At 42.9% G+C, this 15,803-nt stretch overlaps 1 protein-coding gene across 5 annotated transcripts in view; it reads left to right on the top strand.

The window, feature by feature from the left end:
* The window catches only part of ACO1 (aconitase 1), a 75,354-nt gene that overhangs the window by 34,792 nt on the left and 24,759 nt on the right, over positions 1-15,803 (top strand). For all 5 annotated transcript variants that reach the window (XM_032213182.1, XM_032213178.1, XM_032213180.1 and 2 more), the window contains 7 exons: positions 2,851-2,990; positions 3,851-4,022; positions 6,378-6,478; positions 7,743-7,859; positions 8,399-8,558; positions 12,655-12,790; positions 15,531-15,615. In XM_032213182.1, the coding sequence (XP_032069073.1) occupies positions 2,851-2,990; positions 3,851-4,022; positions 6,378-6,478; positions 7,743-7,859; positions 8,399-8,558; positions 12,655-12,790; positions 15,531-15,615 (911 nt within the window). The remainder of the gene's footprint in view (positions 1-2,850; positions 2,991-3,850; positions 4,023-6,377; positions 6,479-7,742; positions 7,860-8,398; positions 8,559-12,654; positions 12,791-15,530; positions 15,616-15,803) is intronic.

The raw sequence follows: 15,803 nt of genomic DNA, 5'->3' as shown, positions 1-15,803 counted from the left end.
GAGGAAATAGTCAGGCACGGGAAGGGTTTTGTGGCTCCCGGTGTTTTCTTTTCCATGGGAAACAGGTCCAAATGGATTTTTGAGTGTTTAAGGTTGCCGGCTCCTGCACCAGACCAATATGTTCTGAGAAAAAAAAATGCATAGACCATGCAATGGAACTTGGGAGTCCTGATCTTGCTGAAGTACAGCTTCCAACATCTCTAACCAAAGTCCAAAATGTGTGCAAAATAATATATTCCCTAAACAGTTAGTCCTCAACTTCCGACCACAATTGAGCCCAAAATTTCTGTTGTTCAATGAGACATTTGCTAAGTGAGTTTTGCCCCATTTTACGACCTTTCTTGCCACAGTTATTAAGTAAAGCACAGACGTTCTTAAGTTAGTAACACACTTTTTAAAGTGAATCTGGCTTTGACTTTGATTTGTCAGAAAACCTCAAAAGGTGATCACATGACCCACCCACCCCACCCCCTGGGACATTGCAACCATCATAAATATGAGTCAATTGACAAGCATCTGAATTTTGATCGTGTGACCAGGGGGAAGCTTCAACAGTTATAAGTGTGAAAAATAGTCATATGTTACTTTTTCCAGTGGCACTGTAACTTTGAATGGTCACTAACTGAACTGTTATAAGTCAAGGACTACCCATATTTGGTCAATGAATTAAATAATAGTCTAATTCAGGCCAGGGCTTCATGTCATAGAACCTGTTCACATACAGTGGCAGTAGAGGACCTTATGCTGGGAATTTAAATAGGAGAAGAAGCAAGCAGTTACTAACCCCAGTACAAAAAGAGGGAAGGAATCAAATTCATAAGTGGAATCCCTATTTGATCATAATTAGGCATGGCCTCTGGCCACCTAAATGTTTTTCACACCATTGGTCATGCCTGATTCAAGGAAATGCAGGTCTAAGCATCACCAAGTCTATATTTCCTTGGAAAGTTAGGGGTGGTGTGGGAGATACCAGTTAGTTATCCTATGACAAAGTAATACCACTACTGAAATAGCCCTACTCTTGAATGGTAGAAGAAAACAAATCAGAGATTGTCCCAGGGTCTGAAGTATGACAAAAGGCTCACAAGATAGAACCACACTTCTCTAATTTCAAAGTGTTCTCCATAAATCACTGAGTCAGATGAAGGTTATTTTTACCTCTTCCGTGGGAAGAGAAGAAGTTTACCTTGGATAATATCAATCATTCTCAGTGCCCAGAAGAAATGTTTCCACATGCCAGGAATATACGGTATATGGGAGAATTCTAAGGTTTATATACCTAGCTTGCATTCTTACTCCACTTTATTTTGAGGGCAAAATCTTCCTGGTTCTCGATTACATCAATTAATTAAAGGCAGGATTGCATGTTGAAGGTGGCAAAGTTGAGATTCTTAACAGATGTCGAAAGAGCCTTGATATACATCTGCACTGTTCTGTGAAGAGACAAGGAAGGTTGATAAAGAAAAGTGAAGTTATGATCGGCATGGGTTAAAAGAAATCAAAAATCACAGAGTGAGATCTTAAAATAAAATATTGTTGATTTCTTACTTTTCTGAATGTCTAACCATTCTGGAAATAGTATAAATAGTAATAGTAATAGTAATTATAATCACATATATACTACTACTAATAATAGTAATAATAATCACATATATATTAATTAGAGCCCTGTTCCTAAATCTCTGAAAGACCCCTTTAAATACCACCAAATTTAAGCCTAATAATCCTTTAAAATAAGCTCAAACGAGTAATGCACTTAATCTTTCTAGAAAAATGCTTTGACTCAGCACCTATCAGGAAACCACAGGTTTCTCTTCCAATTTCAGATGTGGTTTGTTTGGTTTTACACCTACACCTACACACATTTGCTTAATCAGCTAACATAAAAATGCAAACAGGGCAAAGTAAGAAACATTTAAAGAAGTTTTTTTAATTTAGTTAATACAAGTGCAAGCCGTTCCTCACTGCTTGGTATAAGTGTTCTCTAATCATTCTGGAGTTGGCTGAAATGATAATGGCATGAAATTTGCTGCCCCAGTTACTGAGCCATGTCTCTCTTATTCTTCTAAAATCACTACAACTACCTTATATCAATTCAAGATCAAAGGTGACAACCCTAGCAGATTTCACACACTTTCAGACTACCCTTAAATATGTTCTTAAGGTCCTTGAATCCTGTATATTTAAATGCCTTGTTCTATTGTTTTTAGGTTGTTTTTTAAATACCCATGGAAAGGGGGGAAATGATTTTTGCATGCATGGTGATTTGCAGAATGCAAGAGAATAGATTCACATGTTAAAAGAGTTTATATGTTTGATCATTAAAGCAGAGCTTTTATAGCAAAACTATATCATATGTTTACATGTACCTGTTTCTTAAACAAGGGGTGAGACACTCAGCTTAATTTCATTTGCAGATAGATAAACTCTGCTTTGAAACTGATTGCCTTGCAACTTCTCAGTCCAGTTTGAGTTCCTTGGGGAAATTGGGCAGGGAACATGCTAATGCATAGCTGTTCTTGTTGGGTCTTCCTGTTAGCATCTGTTTGGATGTTATGAGAACAAAAACATAACCTAAATAGGCCATTGTTTTGATCTAGCAATACACTTTTGATGTCTTTTACTCTACCGGATTTGCATTCCTGAAATATGTAAAGTATCAAGTATATGGAAAAGTTTCATTTTAGATGAATAATTACTGTTTTTATCTTCCTGTCAGTAATGTTGTTGATCCACTGTTGTTTTGCTTAATGGATGTTGCTGCAAAATAAATTAGCAATTCTATTTAATCTCTCTCCCCCCCCCCTCTCTTTTTCTTTCTCTCCCCCCCCCCTCTTTCCCACTGATCAGGTGTGGGTGGTATTGAAGCTGAAGCAGTGATGCTGGGCCAACCAATCAGTATGGTTCTTCCTGAAGTGATTGGCTACAAATTAAGCGGTATTCCTCAGTCATTGGTCACATCCACAGACATCGTGCTCACTGTTACCAAGGTAACAACTTGCTTGATCGACCACAGCTGCTCTTGATATAGGCTATTGCTTAATTAATCTCAAAAATCTGCATGCTAATAGATACAGGGTAGGCATTTAATTATATCAAGTGACATCGGTAATGTTTGAACTCTATTTCTGAGAGTATTTATTCCAATGCAATACAATCCACTATGTCACTTTGCGATCACTATTCTAAGCATTGATGTGTGTCAGAAGTATTGAATTAATAGAATAGTTCCATAATATCACCTTTTAGCGATAAGGGGCTCTCGTAACACAGAGATACTGTGCCTGTTAGACTTGTGTGGGATTTTTAATCATGATATACTTAATTTGATGACAACATTATACTTTTATTGGTTTCCTAATTCAAAATTGCAGGAAAATGTATTATCAGTTTTCAACAAACTTTAAAGGGGTTCCAAGAGGCATAAAAAATAGAACTCAGCCAACATTAAGTTGATTGAGGCAACTGACGCAAACTAGAGATAATGAGATTTGGGGTTTGGGGTTATGGGGGGATACCATAAATGTAAGTTGGTAACTTACATTCAGAGGGATTTTTACTCAAAACTTCCAACAGAACGTTTTGTGTCATATTTTAAATCTGCAACGCAATTGTACTTATCTAGAAGAATTATAGAAATCAATGGAATCTATTTTATATGTTTAATAGATTTGTATGTTAGTATTGCATTATAGGTTTAGATTTGGCAGCAAACTTTGCTTAAATGGAGCCTCAGATTCTCATTTACATATAAAAAAACCCCAAAGCTGAGTTATTACTGGATTTAGTTAAATGTAGTATAGAATATACTGTGAAAATGTAACTGAATGCAAACTTAAATGTGTTGCAGCATTTACGCCAAGTAGGGGTTGTGGGCAAATTTGTTGAGTTCTTTGGACCTGGAGTTGCTCAGTTATCCATTGCTGATCGTGCCACCATTGCCAACATGTGTCCAGAATATGGAGCAACGGCAGCCTTCTTCCCAGTTGATGAAGTTAGCATCAAATACTTAGTTCAAACCGGTGAGTAGACGAAAGACAATATGTAAAATCTGAATTTCTGAAACAGAGAGTATTCATTTCAGATGGAGATAGGTTGCCCGCTTTAATGCCAGCCCTTTGAAACCAACACAGTGTCCATGGAAAGAAATGTAAGCCCCAGTCTTGGCATGTATCAAGATCCTCTCTTTAGAATCTTAATTCTAATGCAATTTTAAAAATTGAATGGAAAGTTGGGATGATTTCCAAAACTGAACAGAGGACAAGATGCCATGTTGCCTTAAGCAATGCAGGGAAGCCCCATAACAGTCCGTTTACTTGAGAGACCGCCTGCTGCCAATTACCTCCCACAGACCCATTAGATCTCACAGGGTTGGCCTCCTCCGGGTGCCATCTACCAGCCAATGCCATCTGGCTATTACCCAGGGGAGGCCTTCTCTGTGACAGCTCCGGCCCTTTGGAATGAACTCCCCGCAGGGATTCGGACCCTCACCTCTCTCCAGGCCTTCCGAAAAGCCGTCAAAACCTGGCTTTGCCAGCAGGCCTGGGGGTGATGAGTTCCCTCCCCTCTCGACATGTATGGTTGTGCGACTGTTGCCTATTTTTATTATTTGTATTTCGTTTTTTATGTTCCCCTTTTTCCCCTTTTGAATTGTTCGCCGCCCTGAGTCCTCCCGGAGAAGGGCGGCATACAAATAATAAAATTCTATTCTATTCTATTCTATTCTATTTAGATATTCCTTGGGATAAAAAAAAAATACCTAGGAAAGCTGAAACTATGGAAAATACCCTGGGGAACCGGAGGTAGTAAAGGAGACAAGATTGTGTAATTAGAAATAGCTACTATTGAAGTCATTATGAAAAGGAAATCTCCTCATGGAAGATTTCAAATTCCCATATCAGACTTCAACAATGTAAATGGATCGATTAACCCCAAAAGACAAAAGGATTCTGGGTCAAAGAGTGTGGCTGTTTCAGGCAAAATAGAAAGAAGATATTGGAGTGTTTTGCATGAGTGGGAAAAATGAGACCAGATTTTATATAATGATTCCGCTTGTGGATGTAACGCATGTAATTTATCCTGTTTTCTCAATAAACCCGGCGGTATCCATTTCTCATAATTTCTCATATAAAATGGGATGACAGAGTTTTCTCTTCTCCCCACAGCTCCATGGACAAAAGGAATCCATAGATAGTTCTGAGATTGTATTTGCTATCCTATCAATAGTAAAGTATGCTTTCTTGCATACGAATTAGAGCAATATTTATTGCTTTAGGTGCCTATGCAGAAAATAAAATATTGGAGATTTGTGAATTATGCTTAGGTCAGTGTGTGATAAAATAGCTCACATTGATTAGACAATTCAGAATCACAGTTTTAGCAAAATCTAAAATACAGGTCCAACCTCAGGTGCTGATTGTTCAAGTTCCTATACTTTAGTGCATTGTTAGTGAACTTTTTTGGCACCAAGTGCTGAAATGGGAATGTGTGCACGTGTGTGCCGGAAACCATAACAGCAGCCACCCAGTGCGCATGTGCGTGCCAGGAAGATGATCTTCCAGTTTACGACACATGTATGCGCATCAGCAGCTGGTCTTTGCGTGCGCATGCATGCCAAAAAATCAGAAGACCAAGTGGCCAGTGCGCATGCATGAACTGGAAACTGGAAGATCATCTTCCCGGTGCACGCGTGCACACCAAGCAGCTCCTATTCCGGTTTCTGGCCTCCTGCACCCATGAAGACCAGCTGGGCGGCACGCCGGAACCCGGTGACGGCTCACATGCCTGGAGAGATGGCTCTGCATGCTACTTCCAGCACATGTGCCATAGGTTTGCCGTCGCAGCTTTAGTGTATTTATTTAGTAAATCAAAGGATTCACCCAGTCTTCTAATCTGATCTTCTAATTTCACAAACAATACATGTGTCATCCTGAAAATTAAAGTTAGTAACGGACAAACTTATTAATTCAAGAAATTGATTTATGTATTATTAACTCAAGTAGTGGTTTCAAGGATACTACATGCACATTTATATATAGATCATATGCATTTATTTAATTTGCATGTTTACATACAGACAGTATGACTTTCATATACTGTTGAACATATAAACGGTAGCTGTGTAAGTATACACTGGGAGTGTCAATATGATGATTCAGACATGCTTACATTCTTCATTTTTAAAGATGGGCTAGAACTTTACAATTAGGCTCTTAGTGTGTACACTAAATAGACTGGTAGTACCCAATATTGTATATTTGGTGTGATACTAAAGGTTTTCTGAAATTCTATACAGCATCTTAAATTTGCTTTTCCTTAAGAAATGGTCTTTCTATCTCTTTGCACATTCACAGAGTTGCTATTTTTGTCTATTATAGGCCGTGACCAAGAAAAGATTAATTATATAAGAAAGTACCTTCAGGCTACAGGAATGTTTAGAGATTTCAATAACTCCTCTCAGAATCCAGATTTTACTCAGGTACCTTTTCTTAAATTTGTACTTTCCTCTGAGAAACATTCAAGTCCCAGACTTCTAGACATCTCAGGAAATGATCCTGCATCTTCCACTGACTGAAAACATAGAAGCCAATCACAAAACTATTTGGAAGAGCCAGAAAGCCTCTAATGAGTACAGTGATTAAACTAAAGATATATAAAAAGAGGTAATGTTTTTAAAATTACTAGAATTACTAGATGGTCATAGAGTTGGCCCAATAGGCAGAATCTTGTGGCTATCTCTGGCATCTAATTACATTTTTATTAACATGAGAGAAGCCTTTGATGGATTTTCTACCAAAATCTGTTGCCTGGCCTTAAGTATTATGCACCTTGACTTGGTGCAAGCAAAATGTGGAAAACTTCAAGGTTTCTTGTCTAGTTCCTTACTTTAAAATCATGCTGAAGCTCTTGAAACAAGCCAGCACAGGCCTAACGGAGGATCTGCCAAATCAAATTAAGCCCACCACCTCCCTATGGCAGACCACCAAGGAAGGACTTTAGAAACCCTCTATTAACGCTTCATTGCTGGGATTTCAGAACCAGAAGGGATTATGAAGAGCCTTGGCAGCCACACAGTGAAGCTGGTAGGTTAGGTTCAAGTTGCTACAGGCCTACCTTGAAATCATCCCCCAAGACTATGCTATGTATGAATCCTGTTTTTGGGACTAAAAACTGGCCTGAAAACTGCCCAAAAAACCGGCCTGAAAATAGCCTAATAATGGCCTGAAAATGTCCCCCAAAATGGCCCAAAAAAGGCCCGAAAACAACCTGAAAACAGCCCAAAAAACAGCCTGGTTTTTGGCATTTTGGGGACCATTTTCCAGCGCTGTGGCACCCGCGAAGACATGCGCACCGGAAACCAGAATTACAGCTGGCGACGGCACGCGTGCCCACAGAGAAGGCTCTGCATGCCACCTCTGGCACGTGTGCCATAGGTTTACCATCATGGTTATAGGGGATCAAGATTGCAGGGCAGAGGGGCAGAGTTTAGCTTCAGCACTTAAGTAGCGAGGGAAAGAAAGATCCACGAGTCACAAGTGCGGACAGACTGCCAAGCGCCCAAATTTTGAACATGTGACCATAGCGACATGAGCCAAGCATCCCTTCTGTTCTGGGCCATTATAATTTTGTAAGTCATTTTGGGAGTGGTTGTACGTTGAGGGCTACTTCTATAAATATATAAGGGAACAATTTCAAGAAAGCTAGCACCTCTCTGTTTCTCTTTCTTCCTGCTTCCTTTCTAGATTGTAGAGTTGGACCTACAAACAGTTGTGCCATGTTGCAGTGGTCCTAAAAGACCGCAGGACAAGGTAGCTGTCTCTGACATGAAGAAGGATTTTGATACCTGCTTGGGAGCAAAGGTGATGCTATCTTCTATTTAAAATATACCCCTTTTTATGGTATGTGATCTTCCTTTTGATATGTTTATTAATTCATAATTAATGTACGGAAGATATATTGCTTTTGTGAGGCTTAACAGGGATACAATCAAGATCAAGTGAGGTACTAATACCACTCTATAAAGCCTTAGGAAGACCACACCTAGAATACTGCATCCAGTTTCGGTCACCACACTATAAAAAAGATGTGGAGACTCTAGAAAGAGTGCAGAGATGAGCAACCAAGATGATTAGGGGACTGGAGGCTAAAACATATGAGGAACGGTTGCAGGAACTGGACATGGCTAGTCTAGTGAAGAGAAGGGCCAGGGGAGACGTGATAGCAGTGTTCCAATATTTGAGGGGCTGCCACAGAGAGGAGGGGGGGGGGTCAGCTATTTTCCAAAGCACCTGAAGGCCAGGCAAGGAATAATGAATGGAAACTGAACAAGGAGAGATTCAGCCTGGAAATAAGGAGAATTTTTCTGACAGTGTCTGTTTTTGTTTATTTCCGTTTGCAGCAAGGATTTAAAGGTTTTCAGATTGCCCCCGAATATCACAACCACCAAGTCCAGTTTGTCTACAACGACAAGGAGTTTGAACTAACACACGGGTCAGTTGTGATTGCTGCCATTACTAGCTGTACCAACACTAGCAATCCTTCTGTGATGCTTGGAGCTGGTAAGTTGTCATTTAGAGTACTCGCTAAACGAAAGATAGAGGTAGATAGCCCTCGACTTACAACCACAATTGAGTCCAAAATTTCTGTGGTTAAGCGATGCAGTTGTTAAGTGAGTTTTGCCCCATTTTACGACCTTTTTGCCACAGTTTGTAAGTGAATCATGGCAGTTGTTAAATGAATCATGCAAATGTTAAGCTAATCTGGCTTCCCCCATTGACTGCTTGTTGGAAGTCAGCTGGTAAGTTTACAAATGATGATCACATGACCCTGGGATACTGCAACTATCATAAATACATGCCGGTTGCCAAGCACCCAAATTTTAATCACGTGACCATGATTGTGAGAAAACTGATCACTTTTTCAGTGTTTTTGTAACTTCAAACAGTCATTAAACAAATGGTTGTAAGTCGAGGACTACCTGTACTGCATATTTAACCACAAAAATTTAATTTAATTTAATTTAATTTAATTGACAGCAAACTGTTTTAAAGAGTCTTAGATTTCCTTCCACAGAAGTTGAATTCCAGAATTCTCTGGCAAGAGAGAATGGCTATTAAAATCAGCTGAAAAGTGATGGAGAAGAGGCTGTTCCCTGCCCCTTTTACTTCTTCCTGATTTTTCATTTTATTATACCTGAAGGCAGTACAGATTCCATGAAACTGAATAATTATGTTTCTCCAAGATTTCTTGGGATGTGCAAAAGCACTGCATTCCTGACTGTAACACAGAGTCTGAGATATACGTCAGTCCGCCCCAGGCGTCTTATGGAGCCAGCAAGGTTCCAGACAGAGCTTGGGGTTATTCCTGACACTTTCGCCCACAGTCCGGCAGAGACTCTGGCTGCTGCGTGGCACTTGGCAGCGTCAGAGGCCCTCGACCGGATTGCGCCACTGCGGCCCCTCCGAGGCGGCGGATCCCGGAGACCTCCTTGGTTCACCGAGGAGCTCCGGGAGATGAAGCGCCGGAGGAGATGCCTAGAGCACCGTTGGAGGTCCGATAAGTCCGCATCGAACCGAGCAATGGTAACCACCTGCACCAGGGAATATACTAGGGCACTTAGGGCAGCTAAAAGATCACACATAGCCTCCCTGGTCGCATCCGCTGAGTCCCGTCCAGCCGCCCTGTTTAGGATAACCCGCTCCCTATTGAACAAAAGGGAGACGGGGGAACCCTTGCAGGGCAGAGCTGAAGAATATGCCCAATTCTTAGCGGACAAAATTGCTCGGTTTCGGACGGACTTGGACTCCACACCTGCAGTTCCAGCCGAGGCACAGGGGGACCAAGTAGAACAGCTCTGGGTTGAGTTTCAGGAGGTTACCCCCGGGGATGTGGACAAGGCCATGAGAGCTGTGAGTTCCTCCACCTGTGTCCTGGATCCGTGTCCCTCATGGCTGGTTTCTAACTGCAGTGAGGTGACATGAGGCTGGATCCGGGCGGTTGTAACCGCCTCCCTTCGGGAGGGGAACTTCCCCGCCGCACTGAAAGCGGCGGTGGTGAGACCCCTCCTGAAGAAACCATCCTTGGATCCAGCTGTCCTTAACAACTTTCGCCCGGTCTCCAACCTCCCCTTTCTGGGGAAGGTTGTTGAGAAGGTGGTGGCCTTCCAGCTCCAACGGTCCTTGGAGGAAGCAGACTATCTAGACCCCTTCCAGTCAGGCTTCAGACCCGGTTACAGCACGGAAACCGCTTTGGTCGCATTGATGGATGATCTTTGGAGAGCCAGAGATGAAGGACATCCCTCCATCCTGGTCCTCCTTGACCTCTCAGCGGCTTTCGATACCATCGACCATGGTATCCTTCTGCGACGACTGCGGGAGGTGGGAGTGGGGGGCACCGTGTTACGGTGGTTCTCCTCCTACCTCTCGGACAGGTCGCAGTCGGTGTTAGTGGGAGGGCAGAGATCGTCCCCAAGGCCCCTAAAATATGGGGTGCCGCAGGGTTCGGACTTATCCCCCCTACTATTTAACATCTACATGAAACCGCTGGGAGAGATCATCCGTAGGCACGGGATCAGATACCATCAATATGCGGACGATACTCAATTGTATCTGTCCGCCCCGTGCCAAATCAATGAAGCGGTTGACGTGATGGACCGGGGGCTTGAAGCCGTCATGGACTGGATGAGGATTAACAAGCTTGTGCTCAACCCAGAAAAGACCGAGTGGCTGTTGTGTTTTCCTCCCAAAGATTTGGCCAATAATCCAACACTCAGGCTGGGGGGTCAAATTTTACACCCCTCAGAGAGGGTCCGCAACTTGGGAGTCCTCCTGGATCCACAGCTGTCATTCGACCATCATATAGCGGCTGTGACCAGGGGGGCATTCGCCCAGGTACGCCTGGTGCGCCAGTTGCGACCCTACCTGAATCGGGAGGCCCTCACAACAGTCACTCGGGCCCTTGTGACCTCTAGGCTGGAATACTGCAACGTGCTCTACATGGGGCTGCCCTTGAGGAGCATCCGGCGACTTCAGCTAGTACAGAACGCAGCCGCGCGAGTGATTGCGGGTGCACCCCGATTCACCCGCATTACACCTATCCTCCGCGAGCTGCGCTGGCTACCTGTCGATCTCCGGATGCGCTTCAAGGTGCTATTGATCACCCATAAAGCCCTACATGGCAGTGGATCTGGATACTTGAGAGACCGCCTTCTGCCAATTACCTCCCTACGACCTATAAGATCTCATAGATTAGGCCTCCTCCGCATTCCATCGGCCAGCCAGTGTCGGCTGGCAACCACAAGGAGGAGGGCCTTCTCAGCAGTAGCCCCGACCCTTTGGAACGAGCTCCCCGTGGAGATTCGTACCCTCTCCACCGTCCAGGCCTTCCGCACTGCCTTGAAGAACTGGCTCGCCCGTCAGGCCTGGGGATAAGGATTCCTACCCCGCCCGAATGTTGTATGCATGTTGCTCATTATTTTATTATGTGTTGTTGTCTCAATGTTGTATTTCCCCCTTCCCTGGTTTTCTGTGAGCCGCCCTGAGTCCCCTCAGGGAAAAGGGCGGCCTACAAATGCAAATAAAACCTAAACCTAAACCTTGGTTTTCAGTGGCTTGGGCCATAAATCATAGAGAGCACATTGTTGCAGTGTTATTCCATTGAGTTATTATCATGAGAATCATGGAGCTTGCTGGGCTTCTAAGTGTTTACAAGAAAGCAGCAGGAACAAGATTTCCATTACTATGGGAAACAGTGGTTTCACATTTTGGATTTCTCTCTATTTCCGAGGCAGAGGAGACGGTATCAGAATTTCTTTTCTTTTTTTGAGCCATTGGTTAGGACAGTGATGGCTAACCATTTTCCCATCGCGTGCCAAAAGTGGGGGGAGCGCAGGGGGGGTCGTACGCAGGTGTGCCCACACCAATAATGATATACGCCCAACCCCCCCATGCGCATGTGACACCCCACTTTTGATGCACGATCGACCCGTTTTTTGCCCTCCGCAGGCTCCAGAGGCTTCCTGAAGCCTCCCGAGGGCAAAAAACAGCCCAACACACAAACCAGAAATCCGTTCCCGAAATTCCAGTTTGCACGTTAGCCCTAAAAAACACTCTGGAGTGTGAAAAACAGCCATAAAAGAAGGCTGAAGTTGGAGCTGACAGGGCAACGCCTCATGCCACAGGTTCGCCATCATGGGGATAGGAGATACAGAAGCATGGGCAGTCGTACGAACAGGCTGAAAAACAGCTTTTATCCGTGGGTTGTCAGACTCCTGAATGCAACATAACTATGTAGTATGATAGACTCGGTCCAGGGCTGGCCCAATGTGCAACATGCTCACATTGGTGCAATATAATATAATGTAAGGTTATGTACATATATGTATAGAGAATTGTGTGTCTGTTAATATGATTTATTGGGTTAGGGATTTTCCTTCTTTCACTGTGAGTTATTGAGATGTGTTGGGGAGAGTGCACTAAGGGAGGCTCAGCCAATCTCATTGTACACATGTTGTGCATTGACAATAAAGGTTTGAATTGAATTGAGTAGCAGTGTGCCAGGTATGTAAATGTTTAGAATATATTTGTATAAAAAGTCTAAACTAGGCTGAAGTTCACAAACTCATATACCTATATGTATTTATGACTCTTTATGCAGGTTTGCTTGCAAAGAAAGCTGTAGAAGCCGGGTTGACAGTGAAACCATACATTAAAACTAGCTTGTCTCCAGGAAGTGGAGTAGTCACATATTATTTAAGAGAGAGTGGAGTGATGCCTTATCTTGCTCAACTAGGGTAAGACATTCCTTCTTTCGTTTTTTCCCCATTTATACTTTTAATCTCAAAAGTAGATTCCTCACTGCAAAAACAAAGAAATGTATGTTTAATCAAGTAGCTGTAACCAAAAAGTAAGGAAAATATTGCCTTAAAGAACCTAATGAAAATATAGCAATTGCAACTATATGTGCTGTTAAATTGTTACATTTTGGTCACTATAATATAAAAAATGTTGCAACTCTGGAAAGAGTGCAGAGAAGATCAACAAGATGATTAAGGGGATGGAGGTTAAAACATATATAGAACAATTGCAGGAATTGGGTATGTCTAGTTTAATGAAGTGGGACACAGTGGCTCAGTGGCTGACCAGGTCGATCAGAAAGGTTGGCAGTTCAGCGGTTCAAATTCCTAGTGCCACGTAACAGAGTGAGCTCCCGTTACTTGTCCCACTTTCTGCCAACATAGCGGTTTGACAGCATGTAAAAATGCAAGTAGAAAAATAGGAACCGCCTTTGGTGGGAAGTTACAGCGTTCTGTGCGCCTTCGTTGTTTAGTCATGCTGGACACATGACCACAGAGACGTCTTCAGACTGTATTGGCTCTTCAGCTTTGAAATGGAAATGAGCACTGCCCCCGAGAATTGGGAACAACTAGCACATGTGTGCGAGGGGAACCTTTACCTTTACCTTAGTCTAATGAAAAGAAGGACTAGGGACAGTGGTGGGAATTTAACAACCAGTTCTCTGCCCTAATCATTTCTTCCCACAGCCAGTTCACCAAACTGCCCAGAAAGTTAACAACTGGTTCTCCTGAAGCAGTGCGAACTGTCTGAATCCCACCACTGACTAGGGGTGACATAATAGCAGTGTCCCCGGGATTGGGCGGCCTATAAATCTAATAAATTGAATTGAATTAAATTGAATTCCAATATTTAAGGGGCTGCCACAAAGGAAGGGGGGGTCAACATTCTCCAAACTACCTGAAGGCAGGAGAAGAAGCAATGGATGGGCACTAATCAAGGAGAGAACCAACCTAGAATTAAAGAAAAATGTATTGACAGTGAGAATAATTAACCAGTGGGATAGCTTGACTTCAGAAATTATGGTGCTCCATCACGGGGTTTTTTAAAGAAGAGATTGGACAGCTATTTGTCTAGAATGGTGTAGCATTGCCTCTTTGTGCAGTGGTTGGACTAGAAGACTTCCAAGGTCCCTTCCAACTCTGTTATTCTGTTTAACACTTTGGATTTCCAGAGCATCTGAAGCTGCAATTATATATAGTTACATACTTACATACTATCCACAACTAGTCATGTCTTCTCAGTTCACGCTGCAATGGCTTTAAGAAGTTACAGACAAGTACTTTATGAGTGATCTTGATCTTGTTTGCTCTTAAATGCCATATTTACAATAGAATCAGATGAGCTGCAGGGCTTTAAAAATCACTGGTTGCGTTGCTCTATATCAGGGTTGTCAAACTCGATTTCATTGAGTGCCGCATCAGGGTTGTGTTTGACCTCAGAGGCCAAGGTAGGGGTGGCCAGCTTGACATCATATGTCTTGGGGGAGCCTGTGGTGGCTCGAGTTCTCTGCCAGCGAAAGCAGGTTCCTGAGCTCTGTTTTTGCCCATGACGCCCTCCTGCAGCCCTCTGCCAGCGAAAATGAAGTTCGGGTGTGCTGCACGTGCCCCCCCTCGGGTTCCATTTTCAGCTGCAACAGCCTGTAGCCCTCTGCCAGTGAAAATGGAGCTCCATTTTCACAGTAGAGGGCTGCAGGAGGCCATCGCGGCCAAAAAAAGAGCCTGGGAGGGCCATGTGTATCCCTTCTGCGCTCCGTTTTTGCTGACAGAGGCACTATTTGCTATTTCTAGGGTGGCCCCACAGGCCAGATCTAGGCACCCCTCTCTCTATAAACCAATTCACATGTTCAGCTGAAGAGGGGAGATACAAACCAAGTACAGAACATATTCAGCCTATGCTTTGTAGACATTGACTCTGAAGGTTAAGAAGGCAGCTGCACACAGCTAGTATGGGAATGTTGCATATGCCAGCATCATTCACTGGATTACAGATTACCTGGGAAGTGGAAGAAATTTCACACCACTTTTAATTCCATAAGAAAAGGAAAGAAAAAAAATTAAGTCCTTGGCGGTGATTCTAGGGAGATTCACTTACTTTCCAACTCAATTTGTATCAAAGAGTGCCATGTTTACTGTATGCCATATTGAGATGCATGCATGGCAAAGCCCAGCTCAACTGAATTGTACGTAAGAGGATAAAGTGTCTCATGATGTGTGGAGTTTATAAAATTAATCTTTATTAAACAACAACCTGAATACTTATCCCCCCTGCTCATAAAGTGATGTGTCAGAAAAAAGGTTAAGCTGGAAAAATTCCTTTTATACGCAGTCAACTTCCCCCCCCCCCCATCCTCCGTCTGAGCAGCGGTCTACAACCAGTTTTTACAAAGGCCATAAGCAGAGAGTGATTGTGAGAGGAGGTTATGGTTACGATTTCACTATTTGAAACATGTGGAACAATATATCTAAACAGTTATCCAGCCTCCTGCTGTCCCCTTCATAGGAATCAGATTATGCAAAGCTTCCTTGCCCAGTTAGAAGAATGTACCATCGTCATCACCAACACTATCGTTATTATTCTGAATTTATTACATGATCTGGCAAACAGGAGAAATTGTGTGATCTTTCCTTTTCTACTACAAGTCCATTGGTAATATATTGACTTTCATCCTCTCCACAGGTTTGATGTAGTTGGCTATGGGTGCATGACATGCATTGGTAATAGTGGGCCTTTGCCGGAATCTGTAGTTGAAGCCATTACTCAGGTATTGCTGAGGTTTTTTTGTCCCGTGTTGTTGCAATTTTGCATACAAATGATCAGAACCAAGCAAAAAATGGGATTGGCAGTGGCTGGATTTGTGGATAGAGAGTGGAAGCATGTATGAACACTTTAGATACGCAGGAGCGAAGGCTTATTGTTCTTACAGGTAGCTGTTCACTTACCACTGTTCAT

Source organism: Thamnophis elegans, chromosome 3 (genome assembly GCF_009769535.1).
Source record: "Thamnophis elegans isolate rThaEle1 chromosome 3, rThaEle1.pri, whole genome shotgun sequence".
Taxonomy (NCBI): domain Eukaryota; kingdom Metazoa; phylum Chordata; class Lepidosauria; order Squamata; family Colubridae; genus Thamnophis; species Thamnophis elegans.
Note: the sequence above shows the minus strand (reverse complement) of the source record. Positions and strands in the feature narration are given on the sequence as shown.